At 36.9% G+C, this 24,065-nt stretch overlaps 1 protein-coding gene across 12 annotated transcripts in view; it reads right to left on the bottom strand.

The window, feature by feature from the left end:
• The window catches only part of R3hcc1l (R3H domain and coiled-coil containing 1 like), a 134,972-nt gene that overhangs the window by 71,737 nt on the left and 39,170 nt on the right, over positions 1–24,065 (bottom strand). For 11 of the 12 annotated variants that reach the window (XR_015440396.1, XR_015440393.1, XR_015440394.1 and 8 more), the window contains exon 2: positions 17,194–18,995. The exons of the other annotated variant lie outside the window; for it this stretch is intronic. Coding sequence is in view for 4 of the 11 variants with exons in the window: in XM_004838633.4 (XP_004838690.2) it covers positions 17,194–18,981 (1,788 nt within the window). In the remaining 7 variants the exon portion in view is untranslated. The remainder of the gene's footprint in view (positions 1–17,193; positions 18,996–24,065) is intronic. 12 annotated transcript variants of the gene reach the window in all.

The raw sequence follows: 24,065 nt of genomic DNA, 5'->3' as shown, positions 1-24,065 counted from the left end.
AGGTAAGTATAATTTTTATCTCCTTACTGCTTTGTGTCTGGAGTCTTTGAGCTTCTTTCTTCCAGTTATTCAAAAATATGAAATAGGTTATTTCAAGTTATAATTAACCACTGTGCTGTAGAACACTATGACTTACTACTTCTGTGGTTTGGCGATCTGTTATCCACTCTGTTTGATTTTCCAACCTCTAGTAATCACTGTTGTACATTTAGATTGACATTTTTTTACCATTCACAAATGATAACACATGGTACTTGTCTTTCTACATCTGACTTATTTTACTTAACAATGTCCCACAGTTCTAGCCATTTTGCTGCAAATGATAGGATATCATTCTTTTTATGGCTGAATACACCTGTATGTGTAGATCCCACATTTCTTTCCTCATTCCTCTGTTGATAGGCAACAAGTTTGACTCAATATCTTAAATATTGTAAATAGTGCAGCAATAAGCACAGCTGTACAGGTATCTTTTTTATATATGTTGATATCTTTCCCTTTGATATATATCCACAAGTGAGATACCTGGATAATATGGTCCAAAAACAAATTTCAATACTAACATTCCACTTTTTTAAAAGGCATGCAGTTCTACCTCAAAGGACAGGATAAAGTTCTAGTTCCTAGTCTTTAAAATTGAAGAGCTATAATATAATCCTGGCTGAGGTCTTTGAAAATAGGAATATTTTTGTGAGTGCTTTTACTTAAACTCAGATATACATAATAAAAAACTTTATTGTTACAGTTGTAGCAATTTTAAATATGAGAGGTATTAAGGGGTTACTAGGTCAATAAGACTTCAATACAAGTTGGTAGTTACAAATCACTCCACTTGCTTTAAAAGTTACTATGTTGGCCGTCCCACTGCTCCTGGTCCAGAGGAAGGGGCATCCCGGCCACCATCCCTCCCGCTGCTCCCAGCCCAGAGAAAAGGGCTTTGGGATCCATCCTGCCGCTCTCAGCCCAGAGGAAGGGGCTTCTGGGCTGCCATCCATCCTGCCACACCTGGCCCAGAGGAAGGGGCTTCCGGACTGCCATCCGTCCCGCTGCTCCTGGCCCAGAGGAAGGGGCTTCCCGGCCACCATCCCTCCCACTCTCCCAGCCCAGAGGAATGAGCTTTTGGGCTGCCTTCTGTCCCGCAGCTCCCAGGCCAGAGGAAGGGGCTTCCAGGTCACCATCCCTACCGCCACTCACAGCCCCTGTCCCACCTCTCCCAGCTCAGAGGAGGTGATTCGCACAGGTGCCAACAGCAGCCCCCCGCCCACCCAGTTGAAATGAGAAAACACATAAATAAGTCTCAAAACCAGACTTCCAGATCACCTACAGCAATCACAAAGAGAAATGAGATGGAACACTCTGATACTCAACCACCTGGACCCACTGAACTGCCAACAAAAGGGGATCTGGAAAAAATGAAATCAGAAATAATTTCTCAGATAACAGGAGAAATTGTGCCCCTGGTGCAAGACATGATTAATAAATCTAGAGAGGAGCTCAGGAATATGATGGAATCCCAACATAGGAAACAAATGGAATCCATAAAACAGATGCAAATAGATTTCCAGGAGATTAAAAACTCCATTGAAAGTCTACACACCAGAATGAACCAATGTGAGGACAGAATTTCAGATATAAAAGATAAGATTGTAATTAATGACCAGGAAAATAAAAATTGCTTCAAAATTATAAGGGAACATGAGAAATCAATCCACCAGCTGCTAGACGTTGCAAAGAAGAATGACATAAGACTGATTGGAGTCAATGAATAAACAAGAGAAAGTGCAGATGACATAAAAAAACTGTTCACAGAAGTAATGCCAGAAAACTCCCCAAGCAGGGGAAAAGAGCTTGACATACAGATAAGTGAGGCATACAAGACCGCAAATAGCCTTGATGAAAAAAAAATCTACACATAGGCATATAATTGTTAAGATTCCAGAAACACAACAGAAGAACAAAGTTCTACAAGCAGTTAGAGAAAAGAAACAAATCACACACAAAGGAAAGACCATCAGAATCACAGCAGACTTCTCAACACAAACCATCAAGGCAAGAAGAGCTTGGAGTGACATATTCCAAGCCCTAAAAGAAAACAGCCTCCAACCCAGATTGACGTACCCGGCAAAACTATCTTTCAAAATGGATGGAGAAATAAGATACTTTCATGACAAAGAGCACCTTAGGAACTTCATGAATACCAAACCAGCACTCCGAAAAATTTTACACAATATCTTAGGAACAGACATTGAGGGTCAAAACCCCAGGAAGCAAAGCAGAATGAACCCATCTGGCATGACAAGATATTAAATGTAAAGGGGGAGAACCCAACAAAAAGAAAAAGTCATTGGGGCTGGGGATTTAGCTCAGTGGTTTCGCCGCCTACTGCGCAAGTGCAAGGACCCAAGTTTGATCCCCGGTACCCCCCCCCCCAAAAAAAAAAAGAAAAAGTCATGACAATGACAAGTCAATATGTTTCAGTTATAACCATCAACATTAATGGTTTCACTTCACCAATCAAAAGAAATAGACTGGTAGAATGGGTCAAGAAGCAAAATCCAACAATATGCTGCATACAAGAAACACACTTCATTCAAAAGGAAACTCATAGACTGAAAGTTAAAGGGTGGAAAACAATACTGCATGCAACAGGAACCCAAAAAAAAGCAGGAGTAGCTATCCTCTTTGAAGAACAAGTAGATTTCAAACCAACACTGATTAAGAGAGACGAAGAAGGACACTACATCTTTATAAAGGGAAGAATCCAAGAGGAAGAGATGACAATCATAAATATCTATGCACCAAACACTAGTGCACCCAACTATATAAAACAAATACTAACGGACATGAAAAGTCTCATGTGCACTAATAGAACTGTAGTGGGGGACCTCAACAACCCACTGTCACAAACAGATAGATCAACTAGACTAAAAATAAGTAATGAAATACTAGAACTCAATCGAACTCTTGAACAAATGAACTTAACAGATGTTTACAGAGTCTTCCACCCCACAAAATCAGAATACACACTCTTCTCAGCTGCACATGGGTCATTCTCAAAAATAGACCACATATTCACACATAGAACATGTTTAAGTAAGTGCAAAGGAATCGAAGTTATCCCCTTTGTATTATCAGACCACAGTGTGATGAAACTGGAGATCCATAGCAAAAGAAACTGGAAAAATTTCATAAACACGTGGAAATTGAACAACAACTTCTGAATAACCAATGGGTCACAGAGGAAATTAAAGAAGAAATCAGACAGTTCCTTCAATTAAATGACAATGACAAGACAACATATCAGAATCTATGGGACACAATGAAAGCAGTCTTACGAGGGAAATTCATAGCAGTGAATACGCATATTAGGAAAACAGAATGAGCCCAATTAAACAACCTGATGCTGAACCTCAAGCTTCTACAAAAAGAAGAGCAGGACAACCCCAAAGCTCATACAAGGGAGGAAATTATAAAGATCAGAGGAGAAATTAATGCAATGGAGACTAAGAGAATGATACAAAAAAATCAATGAAGCCAAGAGTTGGTACTTCGAAACAATCAACAAAATTGGCAAACTCTTAGCCAACCTTGTCAGAAAAAGGAAAGAAAAGGCCCAAATCCATGCAATTAGGAATGAAAAGGGTGAAATTACAACAGATCCAGCAGAAATCCAGAGGATCATCAATACCTACTTCCAGAACCTATATGCCAATAAGATGGAAAACACAGAAGAAATGGACAGATTCCTAGATACATATGAATTACCAAAGTTGAAAGAAGAAGACCTAAAAATTCTGAACAACCCAATATCAACCAATGAAATTGAAAATGTAATTAAAAACTTATCAACTAAGAAAAGCACAGGTCCTGATGGCTTCACTGCTGAATTCTACAACACATTTAGAGAGGAACTACTGCCACTACTCTTTAAACTCTTCAATGAAATTGAAATGGAAGCAATACTCCCAAATTCATTCCTGGAAGCAAGCATCACCTTGATCCCCAAAGCAGAGAAAGACCCAACCGAAAAAGAGAACTATAGGCCAATCTCACTAATGAACATAGATGCAAAAATCCTTAATAAGATACTGGCAAACAGAATGCAGAAGATCATCAAGAAGATCATACACCCTGATCAAGTGGGATTCATCCCAGGGATGCAGGGATGGTTCAATATATGCAATACACTATATCAGTAGAGCCAGGGACAAAAACCATAGGATTATCTCCACAGACACAGAAAAAGCATTTGACAAAATCCAACATGCATTTATGATAAAAACCCTACAAAACATTGGAATAGATGGTCTCTACCTCAAACTGATAGAAGCCATCTATGAAAAACCAACAGCCAATATCATACTAAATGGTCAAAAACTGAAATCCTTCACACTAAAATCAGGAACAAGACAAGGATGTCCACTATCACCACTCTTGTTCAATATAGTTCTGGAAACATTAGCCAAGGCAATTAGACAAGAGAAAGAAATAAAAGGAATAAAGATAGGTAATGAAGAAGTCAAATTGTCATTCTTTGCAGATGACATGATACTCTATATAGAAGACCCCAAGAACTCCACCAAAAGTCTTCTAGACTTAATCACCAAATTCAGTCAAGTAGCTGGTTACAAGGTTAACACACAAAAATCAATAGCTTTCCTCTACACGAATGACAGACTCACTGAGAGAGAAATACGGCAAATAATTCCTTTCACAATAACATCCAAAAAACTGAAATACCTAGGAATCATCCTAACAAAAGAAATCAAAGACCTCTTCTCTGAAAACTATGGCACTCTGCAAAGAGAGATTGAAGATGATATCAGAAAATGGACAGACATCCCCTGCTCCTGGGTAGGAAGGATTAATATAGTGAATATGGCCATACTTCCAAAACTGCTATATAGATTGAATGCAATTCCAATTGAGATCCCAGCAGCATACTTCATGGACCTTGAGAAAACAATCCAAAAATTCATTTGGAACAAGAAGAGACCCAGAATAGCAAAAGCAATTCTAGGTAACAGAGACATGGCAGGGGGTATCACAATCCCCAACCTGCAACTCTACTACAAAGCTACTGTGATAAAAACAGCATGGTACTGGCAAAGAAAAAGACCTGAGGACCAGTGGAACAGATTAGAAGATGCAGAAACAATGCCAGACACACTCAGCCACCTCATCTTCGATAAAGGAGCCAAACACCCTCACTGGAGGAAAGATAGCCTCTTCAATAAATGGTGCTGGAAAAATTGGGTTTCAACTTGCCAAAGGTTAAAACTAGACCTATATCTCTCACCATGCACTAAACTAAAATCAAAATGGATTAAAGATCTAAATATTAAAAGAGAAACTCTGAACCAGTTGGAACAGAGGTTAGGTAGAACCCTTGAAGACATCGGTGTAGGAAAAGATTTTTTGAACAAAACCTCAGTTGCCCGTGAACTAGCACAAATAATCAACAAGTGGGATCTCTTCTTATTAAAAAGCTTCTGCACAGCAAGAGAAACCACCAGCAGTGTGAAGAGACAACCCACAATGTGGGAAAAAATCTTCACCTGCTTTTCCTCAGACAGAGGTCTACTATCTCGAATCTATAAAGAACTTAAAAAGATCAGACCTCCCAAATTTAAAGACCCAATCCAAAAATGGGCATCTGAAATGAACAGACATTTCTCAGTCAAAGAAGTAGAAATAGCAAATAAATACATGAAAAAATGTTCAACATCACTGGTCATTCGAGAGATGCAAATGAAAACAACACTGAGATTCCACTTCACTCCAGAAAGAAATGGCTGCTATCATGAAATCAACCAATAACAAATGCTGGTGGGGCTGTGGGGAAAAAGGAACCCTGCTCCACTGCTGGTGGGAGTGTAGACTGGTGCAACCACTGTGGAAATCAGTATGGAGATACCTCAAAGAACTAGGACTGGAAGTCCCATTTGACCCCGCTATTCCACTGCTGGGGATCTTCCCCAAAAGAATTAAAGGAATCATAACCACGGTGATACATGTGCACCTATGTTCATAGCAGCACAGTTTTTGATAGCTAAAACTTGGAAACAGCCCAAATGCCCATCAACTGGACACTGGATAAAGAAAATGTCGGGTTTTTTATAAAATGGAGTACTACTCAGCCATAAAAAATGAGAAATTAAGAGACATTTATAGCTAAGTGGATGCACATTGAGGTGATACTTTTAAGTGAAATAAATACGGCACACATGTATAAATACCAAATAGTTTCTCTGGTGTGAGAAACTGAAAGTGTAAATAAGGACTAAAATATATAATAGGTAATGTGAAATAGGAAGAAAAGGGGCAAAGGGGAAGGAAGTGGGAGGGCTAGAGGAAAGGATAGAAGGGAATGGGATTAATATGAGAAAATGGAAAAATACGAACAAAATCTTTGTAAACAGGGAGGAATGGAGGGATTGAAGGGAGGGCTGGGCAAGGGTGAAAAATAAGAACCAAGAGAGATTACATAAAGATGCAAATTTCCAATGATGAATGTCATTATATTGTATACCTAAAATGTACCAATGTTTAGAATGAATAATTGATAATGCAAAATAGGAAGAAAAGGTCCAAAGTGGTAGGGGTAGTGGGAAGGGCAGGGGAAAGGAAAGAAGGGAAAGGAAAAATGATGAGAAATGGAAAAAATGGAAATAAAGTCTTTGTAAATAGGGAAGGGTGGAGGGGGTGAAGAGAGGGCTAGGAATGGGGAAAAAATCAGAACCAAGATGCATTATGTAAAGGTACAATTCCCAATGAGAAATGTAATTGTGTTGTATACCTAAAATGTACCAATAAAAGAATTTAACAACAAAAAAAAAGTTACTATGTCAGCCAGAGAGGGTAGCACACAGCTGTAACCATAGCTAGTTGGGAGGCTGAGACAGGATCACAAATTTGAGGCTACCTTGAGCAATTTGGATATACCCTGTTTCAAAACAAAATAAAGGGCTGAGGATATAACTCAGTGGTAACGCTCTTGCCTATTGTGTGTGAACCCCTGGGTTTGATCCCCAGTATCACAGAAAACAAAAACAAACTAATAAACAAAGCCACTATATCCATTTGCATAGAATTAATCCACATGGTCAATTATGTAGGTTAGATTATTCAAGCCCTTTGTTTTTCTCTTCTACTATAACTTGTAGCTACTTAACTGCTTATTAACTGAATTTCTACTGAAGAAAATCAATTTAAAATTTTATGTATGATTTATTATAAATCTTGAGAAATTAAAGATTTGCTTAGAGAACAGAATTAAGCTATATAAACAAAAATTATTTCTGTATTATCTGAATTTGATTCTAAGGTATTATCACAGAACACTGAGAATAGCAGCCAAGAATTTCTCATACTGGTCCATGGTAATGTCATGAATAAATCAATCACCAGAGTTAAAATGTTTTGCTTTCCATCTTTGGCAGAGAGACAAATATACAATTTATTTTAAAAAGAAAAAAGTACTTCAAGTCTTTTCAAATTTTTCATGACCTAAGTTCAAAAACATCCCAAGACAATTCCTAAAATAGACAGTGATAATACAATGTAATATTCAGCATGAGTTATAGCTCTAGACTCTTTCATATTGCTTTGGGCATAAGTCATTTTTAACAGTAGTATAAATTCAGACTTTTACACTCTAATATTTTATACATTAAGTGTAAGAATGAGTAAGGTTTCCAATGGTAATCCCTATCTGCAAATTATCCAATATATCTAGGCTGTTTCCCCTGACCTCAACAAAAAATCAAGGCTAGAAATGCACTTTAGCTTCATAAAATTCGTAAACCTAAAACTGCTCAAAAAATAGTCTATTAATTTAAAAAATATAAAAGAATTGAAGAACACAAAATACATTAGTGGGAAGTGTAATCTCTTAACTATAGCCTGACCAGCATGAAGCTCTATCAATGAGTCTAGCCCTGGAGGGTCTAATTTCCCTCTGGACCCACTGACTGACTATGTCACTCATCAGACATCAACTAGTTTTAGTATATCTCTCATAAGGCTCTTTTATATGTTGTTTTATATTAATTACCCTTCAGATTGCTACATTAATCTACTCTATGATTATGTACTGTTTCTCCAAATAAAATGAAAGCAACTTTAGAGAAAAGGCTGTCAAGGAGTACAATACTTTTAATAGAGTAATAATGTATCTATTTTCAATTTATATTTTGCTGGACTGTAAGTGCTCAATATTTGATATTTAACTGAAAAATGATAGGATATCAACTATTTACAAGGCCTGTAGAAGGTGAGATATGAAGGGATTCCTTCCTTTGTATTTTATGTAATTTGCTTTAAGTGGCTAGATTATAAGTTTTTCCTTTCTATTTTGGGTTTTCTACTTAAAAATGGACAGCATTTTTGCAGAAGACTAGGGAGACAGTGTGAGAATTCATGTTAGCACATATAGAGAAGGAAGAAAGGTGGGAATAAATGCTATTCCTTTACTCTTTTTTCCAAGGTTATACACTGTTTAGGGGCCTTCTGTAACAAAAGGACTTTTTGAATGGAAGGCCTTAAAATACAGGGTATTTCTACTTATTTATCTCTAAAAACTCAAATAAAAACCAGATATGGCTAACGAAGATGCCAGTATTTATCAACATAATTATGATGATATTCATATCCCACTCCCACCAATAAATCTGCTGATCAATACAGGAGGGAGTAAAGGCTATAGAACATTTTTCTAGAGAATAATTTCTGTGATCTTGTACCAAAAATCTTAGAGAGCTTAAAGAACACATGCCAATGTTGTCTCATTTATCAATTACTAATTTAAGTTTCTGGGCACTCTGTAACATGGCTTTAGGAGAGTAAGGGTAACCTTTGGAGATTCATCTAGAGTTGTAGTTCTGGGAGCTCAATAATAACTATGCTCTACCTCCTCCAGCAGTTTTAAAGGTTCACATGTCACAGTAAATTGTTTCACATGCCAATGGTTACCACACCCTATTCTACAGCATACCTTTCTGCTTATTAGATATGGCCTCTATATATCTAGCCATTATCAACAAATAGGCCAGCTGGGAAAACAGCCAAAAAAAAACCCCTTAGGCTGGAAAAAATTTAAGATAGGCAAGCACTCCGGTATAGCATTTAATAAATTATATTGGCAACAATATAAATAATTAAGAGTAAAATTCACCAAAGAGCTATTAATGTAATTAAATTTGTGACATCTTTTAATAACATTTTCTAAAACTCAACGTAGAAGAGTACATAGGTGACAGTTGGATCTGCTTTCATTCTCAATATATCTCCCTCTTCTCATTCATCTTCATTCCTCAACACAGACCCCATCCATCCCTATGTCCTTCCAACATCAGACACTGCTCTTCTTCAGCTTAATACTCCAACTTAATACATTATATACTCCACTATTTTGCCATTGCTAGCTTTAAGTCATGCCAATATCCTCTTTTGTTATTATACTCCTCAAAATACCCTAAATTCTTTTGAACCGAACCTGAAACTGGAGCTGTACACTTGACCATTACCCAGTACATAAGCAATATCCCTAACTCACCAAACATAATCTGAGTTCCAGCATCAATAATATTTTGAAAGCCCTGAAGCCAGGTGAGGTGGCATGCCCCTGTAGTCTCAGCACTCAGGAGGCTGAGGCAGAAGGATTGCTTATGTCCAGGAGTTCGAGACCAACCTGAGAAACATAGTGAGACTTTGACTCACAAAACAATGAAAGCCCCTGGAGACCAACCTTAAAAAGTGAGCTCTAATTCTGCCCTATCATCTCCATCCACTCAGTAAGTGTTTAGTATTACCATGTATAAAAAGCTCTGCATGCCATGCCCTTCATTCTTATGAAGCTATTCTCTCTCTCATGAGCGTGTGTGTGTGTGTGTGTGTGTGTGTGTGTGTGTGTGTAGGCAGGAAGCTATTCTTTCTCTCCTGAGTGTTTGTGTGTGTTTTGTACTCCTCAGGTAGTTGTTTTGTCAATTCCTGTGAACTATTTCCTTTCTCAGAGTAAGGCCTTCTCTCAATTCTCTCATCCTTTAAAACCTCCAAATTCAGCTAACTACCTCTATTATTAGTATTTCTTCACCTGATTTGGGTCTCAAACCTTGGCACAACAGTGTTTTTCTAACTATGGGCTGACTACCATTTGTAGTTTACTACTCAAATTCTGATATGCATTTGTGTACTACCTCTGAGCAGGGGTTCTCAAACTTTACATGATCAGAATTACCTAAAAGTTATAAATGTACAGGTTGTTGGGCTAAAGGGTTTACAGTTCTAACAAGTTTCAGGTGATGCTCATGCTGCTAGTCCAAGTATCACATTTTTAGATTCACTTTGTGAATAATCTAAGGTACAAAGAAATGCACATATATATACAATTTGCCATGTTAAAGAGTTCATGATACTGAATCATAGTTACTCTCTGTTCTACATTTCATTCTAAGGAATGTTTAAGGTGTGATGTTTCCTGACTGAACAATAGGAAGTAACAATGAAATTCTGTGTAAACACCTAACAATAAGGTGGGACTGCCTGGTATTGGAAAATCAGTTCTGTCCAATAGGCTGCCCTCTTCGGTCTCACAAGGGTATTTCCAGGCATATGATAACTTGTCTATACTTTCAGACAAACTGTCAGAAATGAAAGACTCACTGTTCCATATTAAAAAGGCTCTCTGGAATGGCTCAAACAAAACCCCTGAGGTGAGGAAAGAGAACATAAATGCTAGCTAGATTTAAGACACAACTAGACTGGCATCCTGATTCTGCCTTTCCTAAAGGTGTTGAGTACTAATCTTTAATTTCCTCATTTATAGAAATGAGAATCACAGGGAAATCATTTTTCCTTTCCAAGCAAAGGTTATGCAAACTCACTATAAGGAATGAAAGAGACAGTGGTTCTACTATTTAAAACTAATGGATTTAATTTATAGTTGTTGGTGGTCTCTCTAGAGGGAGACCTGAGACCCCAGAAAGCACTGACTTTTAAAGAAAGAAAAGGAGACAGCCTGGGGGACGAACAGCAGTTTAATTCCTCTGGCACTATTCGACAATCACAAAGGAAAGAAGCAAGGCTTTTATACATGTAGGAAAGCAGCTTAGTTATTCTGGCTATTGTCTTTCTGATTTTAACCTCTGTTGATAACCAGGACTTTAAGTGACCTATAAAAGCTACAGGCGAATTCACAAGTCCCGTTTCCGTTCACCAATCCCGTACATCAAAGAGCACACTGCAGCCCTCTTCTTATCAGATGGTACCAAGAGAGCAGGACAACTTCAGCCAAAATCAAGCCCACTGGCCCACCACAAACATCACAGATGTGCATAGTGAGTGCTATCTCTCTCACCACCCCTAGAGTCACTGGGTAGCGGTTCTCTGATCCCAGGAAATGGTAAATAAGAAAACTAGGAAAACCTGTTTTTCTCCCGTGAGACTTTTACAACGTCTCTTAAAGTTTTCTGGCATTCTTTTAACAGACTTGTGGAATTTCCCAGAAACGTCTTAATTTTCTCAGTTAACAAACTTCTTGTGATCAATTCTTACAACTAGATAGCTGAATTCTACAATTTCCCACAATAGTAAGGAATTTAAATGTTGGATAAAAATTAAATGTATAGTATAAATTAAGAAAATAAAAAGAACTAAGTAATTTGTAACATGCCTTCAAATCCATCCAATATTTTCTTATTTATGAACTCTGAACTGGCAAGTATGTCACTATTCATTTATATTTTCTAGACAAGCTAAGCAGTTATTTATTCCTCAACTTGAAGGGCAAAAGAATGAGTTACAACAACCTATCCCATACTTTTCTACTAAACTGTGTACTTTAGCATACAGTAGCTAGCTGTACATCTCAGCATCTACAGCTAGGAGATACAGGAAGAAGCAATGTTTGTATTTACCCACTTGGTACAATGAACCGCAAGGTGTGTGCACATGTGGAAAAGTGTCAAGCTGGAATTTTTACCCATGTAATGCTCCGGCTAACAAGTTTTCCATATGTTCACCTGAGCATCACAGAGGGTAAAATACACCCATAACACATATTTTATCATAATAGAATGTGGGTGTGACTCACAGTAGCTGTACCTAGGGAAAGAAAAAACCCATTTGTGTATTTACCCACTTGGCAGACAAATGGCAAGGTGTGTTTCAGAGCTCCAAAGCAGCAACAGGTGAGTTTTACCCATGAAATGCTCATTGTTAAATTTCTGTCCATTTAGTTGTGGTTTTTTTTAAGTTTTCTTTTGATTTTTCTGGTAGAAGTAGCCCAATTCAGAACAATGGCACATGAAAAACCAGATTTGCAAGTTTTGGAGAAAGGCAAAAGTGAATCATCATATTACTCACACATGGATGATGATGATGATAAAGACTATGATGTTGGCCATGTGAGCCAAAGTATCTGTGACAGTGAAATGGAGCAAGAACCAACTGATACAGGTACAGGAAATGCAGACCTCAATTCAGATAATGAAGAAAACAGCAATGTGAGTGCATATTTGACTAGTCAAATGTTGCAATGGCCACACAAGCAAATGGAACAATCCAATATTAAAATCAGTTCCAAAAACATAGTGAGGATGTTGGCAGGGGTGAAACCTATTGGACAGAATGGCAGCACTGCCACTCAATATTGAAAATTGTAACAGATGAAATGCTACAAGATGTTGTGAAATACACAAAGGCTGAAATACAAGTAAAATGTCCTGTGTGCACCAACAGCTACATTCAAAAATGTTATTTATTATGACACCTCACTAGCTGAACTGAAAGCATTCATAGGTCTGCTGTACTGAGCAGGGATTTCTCATGGTAATCACAGGAATGTAAAAGATTTATCAAAAAGACATGGGTCAAAATATAGCATAAAAATGTAAGCTCTTGCAGGTACGAAGACTTATTATGCTTTCAACTTAGATATTTATCCTGAAACTCAGCCACCAGGTCCTTATTCATATGGTGATAAACTGAATGATGTTGTGAACAGACTTGTTGCTCCCATCTCCCAACCTAATCTGAATGTGACTTTTGACAATTGGTTTACCCATTTCCAATCAATGTTACATTTGCGTACAGAGCAAAGTTGACCAGTGTAGGAACTGCGCACAGGAACAAAGAAGATATTACAAATGAAATGTTGCAATTTCAAAAGCAGAGAATTGTATAGTACAATCTGTGGATTTCAGAAAGATTTACAATGGCTTCATATAGCAAAGAAAAACAAACTGGTCCTGCTGATGTCAACATTGCACCATGATGGATATACTGATAGGGAAACAACAAAATGGAAGCCTGAGATGGGAACTTTCTACAACAAAACCAAAGGCAGAGTAGAAATTTAGTACGCAGCAACTATGATGTCATTCAAAACACAAAGCATCGGTCAATGGTTGTGTTTTACTCAACCCTAAACAGGGGTAACATAAACAGTTTGATAGTTTACAAAGAAAATAACCAAGTGCAAAATACCATGGAGAAATTTTCTGAGAGGATTAGCACTGGAACTCATAAGTGATCATTTACATCACAGGGAAAACAAAATGGTTCTGCCCAGGGAACTACGCAAAAAAACTGTGGAGCACACTGGTGAGCTGACAGGTGAACAGGCAGGCATAGCATCACAAAGACCTACTACAACAGGAAAATCAAAAAGATGTCAACTGTGCCCTACAAGAAAGGACAGGAAAACAAAAACATACGTGCTATCAGTGTAAGCAATACTTGTGTACAAAGCATGCAGTTTTCATGTGTGAAGACTGCCTTGGGTGTGACAGTTAAAACAAAGGTTATTTCTGTGGTAGATTTTTGTTTGTAGTTCACATAGCTTTTTATTTCTGATATTATCTTTTAGGTTTTGTAAGAAGTACACAGCTGATGTGAAAATGTTGATGGTTATTCTAAATGTACAGTAGATATTAAAAATTTAATACTTTATTGATATTTTATGTTCCTGTTAAGTACATATTGTGTAATATAGTAAGAACCTACTGACAAAACTGGCGGGGTTGTGGGGAGAAAGGAACCCTTCTCCATTGTTGGTGGGAGTGCAGACTGGTGCAACCACTATGGAAGTCAGTATAGAGATACCTCAAAGAACTAGGATTAGAGGTCCCATATGACCCAGCTCTTCCCCCTGCTGGGTACCTTCCCAAAAGAATTAAAAGAATCATACCACAGTGATATATGTGCACCCATGTTCACAGCGGCACAGTTTGTAATAGCTAAAGCTTGGAAGCAGCCCAAGTGCCCATCAACTGGAAAATGGATAAAGAAGATATGGTTCTTTTATAAAATGGAGTACTATTCAGCCATAAAGAACGAGAAACTGGAGACATTTATAGCTAAATGGATCCATATTGAGGCCATACTCTTAAGTGAAATAATAGGACACACGTGTAAATACCGAATAGTTTCACTACTGTGAGAAACTGATAGTGTAAACAAGGGTTAAAATGATTAAAATGAATAATTGATAATTTGAAATAGGAAAAAAGGTCCAAAGACGAAGGAGTGAAGGGAGAGGAAGGGGAAAGGAAAAGAGGGAAAGGAAATACTATGAGAAAAGAAAAAAAAGGGAAATGAGATCTATGTAAATAGGTAAGGGCAGAGTGGGTGAAAGGCGCACAGGTAATGGGGAAAAAAATAAGAACCAAGATACATCATGTACAGGTACAAACACCCAATGATAAATGTAAATGAATTGTATACCTAAAATGTACCAATAAAATTAATTAAAAAAAAAAAGTTTCTGCACTGCAAGAGAAACCACCAACAGAGCTAAAAGACAACCTACAATGTGGGAAAAAATTTTCAGCGGTTATACCTTAGACAAAGGACTACTATCTAGAATATATAAAGATGTGAAAAAAATCAGACCCCCCAAATTCAAAGACCCAATTCAAAAATGGGCATCTGAAATGAACAGACATTTCTCAGACAAGGAAGTAAAAGCAGCAAATAAATATATGAAAAAATGTTCAACATCACTGGTTATTCGAGAGATGCAGATGAAAACACTGAGATTCCACCTCACCCCAGAAAGAATGGCTGCTATTAAGAAATCATTCAATAATAAATTCTGGCAGGGTTGTGGGGAGAAATGAACCCTTCTCCATTGTTGGTGGGAGTGCAGACTGGTGCAACCACTGTGGAAATCAGTATGGAGATACCTCAAAGAACTAGGCTTAGAGGTCCCATTTGACCCAGCTATCCCCCTGCTGGGTATTCCCAAAAGAATTAAAAGAATCATACCACAGTGATATATGTGCATCCATGTTTATAGTGGCACAGTTCATAATAGCGAAAGCTTGGAAGCAGTTCAAGTGCCCATCAACTGGAGACTGGATAAAGAAGATGTAGTTTTTTAATAAAATAGAGTACTACTCAGCCATAAAGAACAAGAAACTGGAGACATTTATAGCTAAATGGATGCACATTGAGGCCATCCTAAGTGAAATAAATAGGACACACATGTGTAAATACCAAATTGTTTCTCTAGTGTGAGAAACTGAAAGTGTAATTAAGGATACACACGGATGAAATGGCCTAATAGCATATTTCTCGGATTGTGTTTCCATGACGTGTCATATGACTGTATCAAAATTTAAATCAGGGAGAAGTTTGGCTTATGTGGAGTATGCTAGCTAACTGGAGTTCTTTTCCAGACCACTATTTGTTCAGTGTTGGTTTTGCGGACCTTTCTGAAACAAATCACATCCTCTGGTGTCTCGGTGGTGCTTGAGATGGTTTTTTAAGTTATATGGAAAAATGTTTAAGTGCTTTTCAGTTTTGTTTTGGTTGAGTTCTACTGTATTTGAATATTATTGTAGTTTTTTTCCCCTTGCATTGTTCTTCTTTGAATGGTTTTAATTTTTGTATGTGTGTGTGTTTGATAATAAAGTATTAAAAAAAAACAAAAAACAGCAAGACCAGACAAAACAGTGAGATGCAGGGGCCGGGGTTTTAGCTCAGTGGTTCTGGCGCCTGCCTCATAAGTGCAAGGTTCCAAGTTCGATCCCTGGTACCAAAAAAAAAAGAACAGCAAGATGTCAAGTACATCCTACAAAAAGGCTAGGAAAGCAAACACATGAGCTGTCAGTATAAGTGATATGTGTATATGGAATGTGCTACTGTCATGTGTGAAGACTGCCTTGGGTGTGATAATTAAGTTTTCTTTTATAGAGTCCTATTGGTATTTTCATTGTAGTTCATATAGGAATTTATTTGTTACTTTTAGACTTTGTACACCAAAAAAGTTGATGTTGAAAATTTTGATGATTTTTTATTAACACTCAATATTAAAATTTCAATACTTTATTTTTTGATATTTTTCCCTGTTAAGTACCCATTGCTTAATATAAAACTCATAAAATTAAAATTAATAATTCATCAACTGAAATATTCTAAATAAACGTGGGCATAATGTACCCAAGTTTCTGCACCTTTATGACAAAATTTGTTACGCCCCTTAATATAAATTCCTTAAAAAATAGCCGTACTGTCTTCTACCCTTCCCTTCTCTACATCCTTCCCTCTATAGCAGGTGTATTTAATTTTTGGACTGTTTTTGCCTTTATAATAAAAAATTTTTAAAGGAAGTTTTATTACTTATATACATTAACTGTATTATATATTTTATATGTGGCCTAAGACAATTCCTCTTTACTCAAAAGAACAAGGGCAAAAAACCCAGCAGGGGAAAAAAAACCTCAGCAGGCTGCAAGTTGGACATGCCTGCTCTACACTGTTTAACAACATACCAACATCCACTAAAGAAAAGTAAATATGAGTAACAGTTATCCTCCTCTCCTCAAATGGGCTCATGTGAAACATATCTTGTCAATATAGAAAAATCCTTTTGAAGAAGTTTCCCTGTGTATTTCCTCAACAGATAGCCAGAATTCATTAAATCTATTAAATTCATTTTTAAGCTATTCAGTAAATTTCTCAGGACTGGGCTATTACAGTTCAATTCTATATGTTTTAACTTAAATATCTATTCCTTTCTCAATCTACAATCCTATTAGGTTATTAGGTTATTGTAGGAACCCTTAAGATGAGTGTTCACATCACGTGTGATGTGAACATAACAAAAAAGGTCTATCAAAATTACCTCTAAATCTAAGTTCCTCAAATTTATAAACTGTCTAAAAACCAAGCAATTTCAAGGGAACATACCTCTTGTAGAAGACGTGGATCTATACAGTCACCATCATCATTAAACATAGATTCCCAGCTCTCCTCTGCAGCAGTACTTTCTGCTATGTAAGAAGTTTCAGCTGATTTTAGTTCCACAGATGTTTCCATAGATGATGCTCTAACAGGAAATGATACACCAAATTCTATAGTCTCTGAGTCATCTTGTTCTTTTGTTTTGAACTCTTTAGCAGTTCTTAGTTCATGTAATGCCTCTGATACATTACCAGTAATATCTAGATCATTGCCCAAGGCACTCCCTGAAAGTTCTTTTGTCCCATTTGACATATGTATTTCAGAGTCCAAAAAACTGTTATAATTACTGCCAGCAATCGTCTTTATAGGGGAGGAAGCACAATCTGACATACTGTCTATCAACTTTCCTGTTGACTTTGTAAAACTAGATGAAATACTTTCAGTGTGAGTATCTGAGCAAGCAGTCAGGTTGCTGAAATTTTCAGAGTCATTTTCACTTCTAACTACATCAAGAGGCGCTGTGTCTCCACTCATTTCTATGTATTTTGAGAATCTACTTGTATCGCTATAAGTATCAGCTAGTCGAACTACATAAGGACTACCTACAGCTATATGACTGCATGTGGCACCTGTAATGTCCATCATACATGCCTTAGTAGTAATGTCATCTACACTCTTAGATCCATTATCCGCTTCACAAGCAAGGACCGCTGTATCAGAAGGTTCATCCTTTCTACATAACCCATCAGCAGTGCTGCCATTCTCCTCACGTCCTCTAATCATTGTTAGATCAATGCCATTTGTGTGCTCTAATTTGCTGACCGTAGTCATTTTATGAGAGATGTGACCCATAGTCTCAGGAATAGAATCTATACCTTTCCAATCCAAGCTGAAACCTGAACTGTTGGCTATACCACCTACATTCTCAACTTCAAAGTCTACACAAGTCTGATCAATGACAATATCTGGACTTCCAGAAACAGAAATAGCAGTGATGCTTTCATTGCTGGGCTTCAATGTTCCATCTTGTATTTGCACACTTTGCTGTGTAAGTTCAGAATCCAAGCATAGTTCTGCTGGTGCAATCACACTCTCAGGTTTTAATACAGCAGTAAAATCTCTAGGAAACTGGGTTATTATCTCCACAACTTTGGTATCAGTTTTAATTCGGCTTCCCAAATCTTTGTCTTCAAAATTTTCCCCACTTAGGTCATGTCTACTAAAATCACAGAATTCTACATTCTGAAATGGTCTGCTTAGAACCTGATTAGCCTCACTAATTTTTGAACAAGACTGTGATAGAAGTATTCCTTCATATGCTGTCACATCTGTATTGTGAACCTCTAAACATTCCATTGTCTTTGGTTTAAAATATCTCTGTAAAGGCACTCTAGGCATAATCTCAGAATTTGGGACTCTTTGCTGATGTTCTTGGGATAATACTTCATTGGATATTGTGAGTCCTCTCTTAGTATAAACCCTGTCTTTATTCCTTTTATGAAGGCATGTGTCTTTTCTTAATTTTGTTGAAGATTTCTTCCCTTCTCTACAATTATGCTGCTTCTTATCAGGGTTAATATTTAGTCTCTGAGCCTCAAGTTTGTCTTCAAAGATCTCCTTTTGGGAACGACAACCTTCTTTTGGTTGTTCTTTTACCACAGAGTTAGGCGGACCACAGCTTTTTTCCTTATCACCTGTCTTGGGGAGTACTGTACCCCTACGAGCTTTAGGTACATAAAGTGCCATGTCAGGCCTTTTGGCTCGACCTCTGCATCTCTCCACTTCTTCCTGCATGGCATCACCTCAATCTGAAAGAAAAAGAGAGAGTGATTTAATTAACAAAAACTAATTATAGTGTATTGAACCAAGAGATTTTTAAAGACTAGATAGATAGAGGGCCTACTTATCCATCCTATTGAAATCTTTGACTAAAAAAAAAGTAAAACTAGCTATAAAATGATCAATGCAATTAAATATGCAACTAAGAAAAGTAAAATCTAAGAAAGATCAGATATCAAATTTTATCCAAATATCCTCTTTCTTCATATTTCCCTAAACAATAACCTCTGCCTTCCAAATCTTTTCTACTTATATATAGTAAGTAGCTTTCTCTTTGGCTAAATTAAAAAAAGATTATGTGAGCTAGCTATGTAGTATTCATAAAATAAAACATAACCATCTCCATATTCTAGAAACTTTGATATTTTACTTTGAGGAGTATATGAGAACCCCAAAATGTCATATTTAGACAACATAAATACACACAGATTGTTATAATCAGAAAATACTTCTTAGAAGTTATGGCTGGGGGTGGGGAAAGTACTGGAGAATGAACCCAGGGCCTCTGCACTGAGCCACACCCCCCTTTATTTCTTATTTTGAGACAATGTCTCACTTAAGTTGCCAAGCTGCCCAACTCCTCCTACCTCAGCCTCTCAGAGTGCTGGGGTTGTATAAGCATATAACCCCATGCCCAAGCTAAAAGACTGCTTTAGATCTATGACTTTGTAGAAAGAAAAAGGTAATGAAAAAGAGAAAGGCATTCAATTATCCTGATCTAATCACTATACATACATATACACACAGGGCGGGGATTTAGCTCGGTGGTTCCACCGCCTGCCTTGCAAGCGCAAGAACCTGAGTTTGATCCCCGGTACCAAAAAACAAAAAACAAAACAAACATATACACATATGTATATACATACATACATATGTACTGAAATGTCACACCATACCCCATAAGTATGTACAATTCTTTTGTGTCAATTAACTGGAAACATCTAATTTTAAAAAGAAAGGGGCACAATTCTCTTATAGGTTAAGCACTTTGTGCAGCTATCCCATCATAAACAACTGCCTTGTGATCCAAGCTTTTACACTGGCCTTCCACATGACAGGTTGTCTGGCCTTGTTCACATTCTGTTCCTTGAATGCACAAGGGGTCTGAGAATGGTACATCAGTAGTGGCTTAATCTTCAGATCAGGTTTGTGTTCACAAAGAGCAAAAGGGTCAATCTGTCCTTCATGGGCTTGTTCCCCAGCAGTGCCTTTTCCTCCTGCATGGTATCAGTTCTGTTCGGCATCTTCTTCCAGAGGAGCCCTGTTTCATAGCAGTTAAACACTTGTTGAGCGATGTATCCTTCTGCCTTCAAAAATTCTGCAAATTCTTTTTTGTAGGGTTCTGAAATGGGCTTGTCAGAACTAGAAGCCTCATCATGTCTTATCACACTATGGATGCCACTTCTCTTGTGGAATTTATCAAACCACCCTCTACTAGCTTTAAATTCATCACTTGTTGTATTTGTAGAGGGATTTTCTTGCAGTAAATCATTTTGCAATCTTCTAGCATTTTCCACAGATCATAGTTTCACTAACGCTATCACCTGCCATCTGTTTCTCATTCATCCACACTCATAAAAGTTTTTCATCTCTTCCAGCACTCGTGTCCTCTACTTGGTTAACTCCTTTTGCCACATCATCTCCTTTGGTGGCATCTTTATTCTTCAAAAAACTGTGGTTGATATAGCGGCACAGTTTGTAATAGCCAAAACTTGGAAACAGCCCAAATGCCCATCAACTGAAGACTGGATAAAGATGTGGGTTTTTTAATAAAATGGAGTACTACTCAGCCATAAAGAAAAAGAAGCTAGAGATATTTATAGCTACATGGATGCACATTGAGGCTGTACTCTTAAGTGAAATAAATAGGACACACATGTAAATACTGAATAGTTTTTCTGGTGTGAAAAACTAAAAGTGTAAATAAGGTTCAAATGGTATAACTGATAATGTGAAATAGGAAGAAAAGGTCTAAAGGAGTAGAGGAAGTGGGAAAGGTAGGGGAAAGGAAAGTAGGGAAAAGAAAAAATATGAGAAAAGGAAAAACATGGAAACAAAGTCTCTGTAAATAGGGAAGGGTGGAGGGGGTGAAGGGAGGGCTGGGAAATGGGGAAAAAATAACAACTAAGATACACCATGTAAAGGTACAAGATCCCAATGAGGAATGTAATTGTATTTTATACCTAAAATGTACCAATAAACTTAATGAAAATGAAAAAAGAAAACAAAAAATTAGTTGAGATTGACTTCGCCATCTTGTACTTCGAGGCCAGATCAGTCACATGAATACCACACTCATGCTTTTCTACAATTGCCTTCAATTCAATGTTTATTTTCTTCAAAATCTCACTATTCTTGCTCTGCACTTTCTTATTGCTTTGCACATTCTTATCACCTTCATTACTGCTCTGTACTTTGTTTTTACCATCACGCTTGCTCTGTATTTTCTCTGGAGCCATGTTGGATTGAGCAATATGGTACAGTACTGCACATGCTTAAAAAGCACATAAAAAAGCTTCACAGCAAGTGTGCACAGGTTTGTCTGCAACCGCAATCTTGACTGGAGGGAGCCATAACTATGTGCCAAAGGGGGGAAGACGGTCATGTTCAACACCCAGTGCAGAATTCAAAAATGGAAACAAAATTTTGCTAACAGAATCATTCGTGAACTGAGGTATTACTGTATTGGCTGATATTTTTATGTTGATGTCAACAATGTCTGCTAAATTAGATATTTTCTAGGTAATGAAAGAATACATCCTTGTTTTTTGAGCTATTCACAATATACAGCTAAAGGTATGACATTTACATTAATAGCATTTTATCCAACACTTTAAGTCTAGACAATCAATAAATAATACATTGAGCCCTAACTTATGGCATTTGCCAATTTCTGTGCTGTAAATATTCTTACCATGGCTAATTTCAAACTATCAATGTGATTTCACTGAACATGCAGGTGGGGAAGATGCACACCATTACAGAGAATTTCAACACAGAGATACAAGATACATTATTCAAGAGCACAGATTATAATAAAATGCAGAAGTGATGAGTTTTGAGTATTTTATTATTTTTTAAAAATTAATTTTATTGGTACATTTTAAGTATACCATATGACAATCATCATTGGAAATTTGTACCTTTACATAATCTCTCTTGGTTCTTATTTTTTCCCCATTCCCCTGCCCTCCCTTCAACTCCTCCACCCCTTCTTATTTACAAAGACTTTGTTTCCATTTTTTCATTTTCTCATATTAATTCCATTCCCTTCTTTCCTCTTCCCTACCCCTCCCACTTCCCCTTCCCCTTTGCCCCTTTTCTTCCTATTTCACATTATCTATTATACCTTTTAGTCCTTATTTATACTTTCAGTTGAGTATTTATTATTTTTAAATGTAAAGTGTTTAATAGTAGCCTATGTAACTTAATGTTTAATAATGGCTGTGTTTAATAATCTGTGTGCAAAACTCCTGAAATTTTAACAACTGGCTTTCAGGCCACTAGAAGATAGTCCAATACACTACTGACTGCAACCACTTTTTTTTCTCATAATAACTCACTGACACAAAAAAGGAGGAGTATCTCTATCTTGTGGACTTTAAAGATACTTGTCAATTTAAAGCTCTGTTCAATTTTTATGAATTTCTTTTGGAACTGCAGGGATGAACATTGAAAGTAAGGATGCTTGCCATACACACAAAAAAGTATCTTAGATTAAAAATGTCCTACCCAGGTATTTTCTCTAATACTTTTAAATTTTCCACAAGGTTATAAGTGCTTTCATGAGTCTAATTTGCTTCTTAACTGGAGAAGATTCAGTTATTGGGCATTTTCCAACTAGTTTATCCAGGAAAGACTATTAGCATACAATTCTGTTCAAAATCATATTTTCTTTCCCTTCCTTCCTTTTCATGGAAGAGAGAGGGTTGATTTGAGTCATGCAAAATCACAATTTTCTGGAAGAAATAAAAGTTCAGACGTCTATGGAAGAGGGTACTCAATTACTATATATGTCTTTCAAATATTCTTTTCTGTATATACTTTCAAACACTGGGCTTATACCTGAGCACTTTTCTTATTGTTTCTACACTTTCAAAGTCCCCTTGAGAGAAAAATAGTAGTAGCTTCTTTTAAGCACCTCTCTGAAACAACTTCTTGAGAATGAACTAGCATAAATCAGGATTTTACATTTTCACAAGAATGTTTTCACAACAGAATGTCCTGTATTTAGCATTTCAACATGCATCCCTTTTCAATCAACAACAGAATTTTGGCACTTTAGACATTCAGTGGATAATTCAACTATGAATTGATTTGATCCAGTATTTACTAAAGGCTCACTTAGGGCATCTGATATGTGAAAGAAACTAATAAGTATGTTAAACTATTCACTGCTTCTAGAACAAATTCTCTAAGCTCTATGTGTTAGTTCACATAAATGCCTCTTAACTAAATCATACATATTCTCAACTTTTTATTGGAAATAATTAAAAATCTATTCGCAAGTTATAAAAGAAAAACTGTAAAATCTGTCTCTCTCACATCCCACACCAATTTTTTGTCCTGATCTCTTCGATGGCAAATTAAACACATTATGGTCCTTCTATATACTTCATAGTCATTCTATATACTTCAGAGTGTACTTCCCCTCAGTAGGAACATTCCATTACATAGCCACAATACAGTTATCGGGGTCAACAAACTTAACACTAATATAATACAGTGTTAATACATCTAATGTAAACAATCCAATTTTGTTAGTTGAATTCAGTCATGTCCTTTATAGCATATTTCCCTTTCCAATACAGGATCCAGTTTAGGGTCAAATACTGCATAGGTTTCCATGTCTCTTTCACCTCCTACATTCTGGAACATATCCAGAATATGGATATTCTATTGTCTTTTACGCTACTGATATTTTAGAATTATAGCTCTCCTCATTATTTTTTTGTTTTGTTTTATTTTGGTGGTACTGGGGATCAAACCCGGGACTTTGTACATGATAGACAAGTGCTCTCCCACTGAGCTACATCCTC

This window comes from Heterocephalus glaber, unplaced genomic scaffold (assembly GCF_053883595.1).
Source record: "Heterocephalus glaber isolate CG9 unplaced genomic scaffold, H.glaber_assembly_v1.0 deba00001497, whole genome shotgun sequence".
Classification (NCBI taxonomy): domain Eukaryota; kingdom Metazoa; phylum Chordata; class Mammalia; order Rodentia; family Bathyergidae; genus Heterocephalus; species Heterocephalus glaber.
This window is presented reverse-complemented; position numbering and strand designations above follow the sequence as displayed.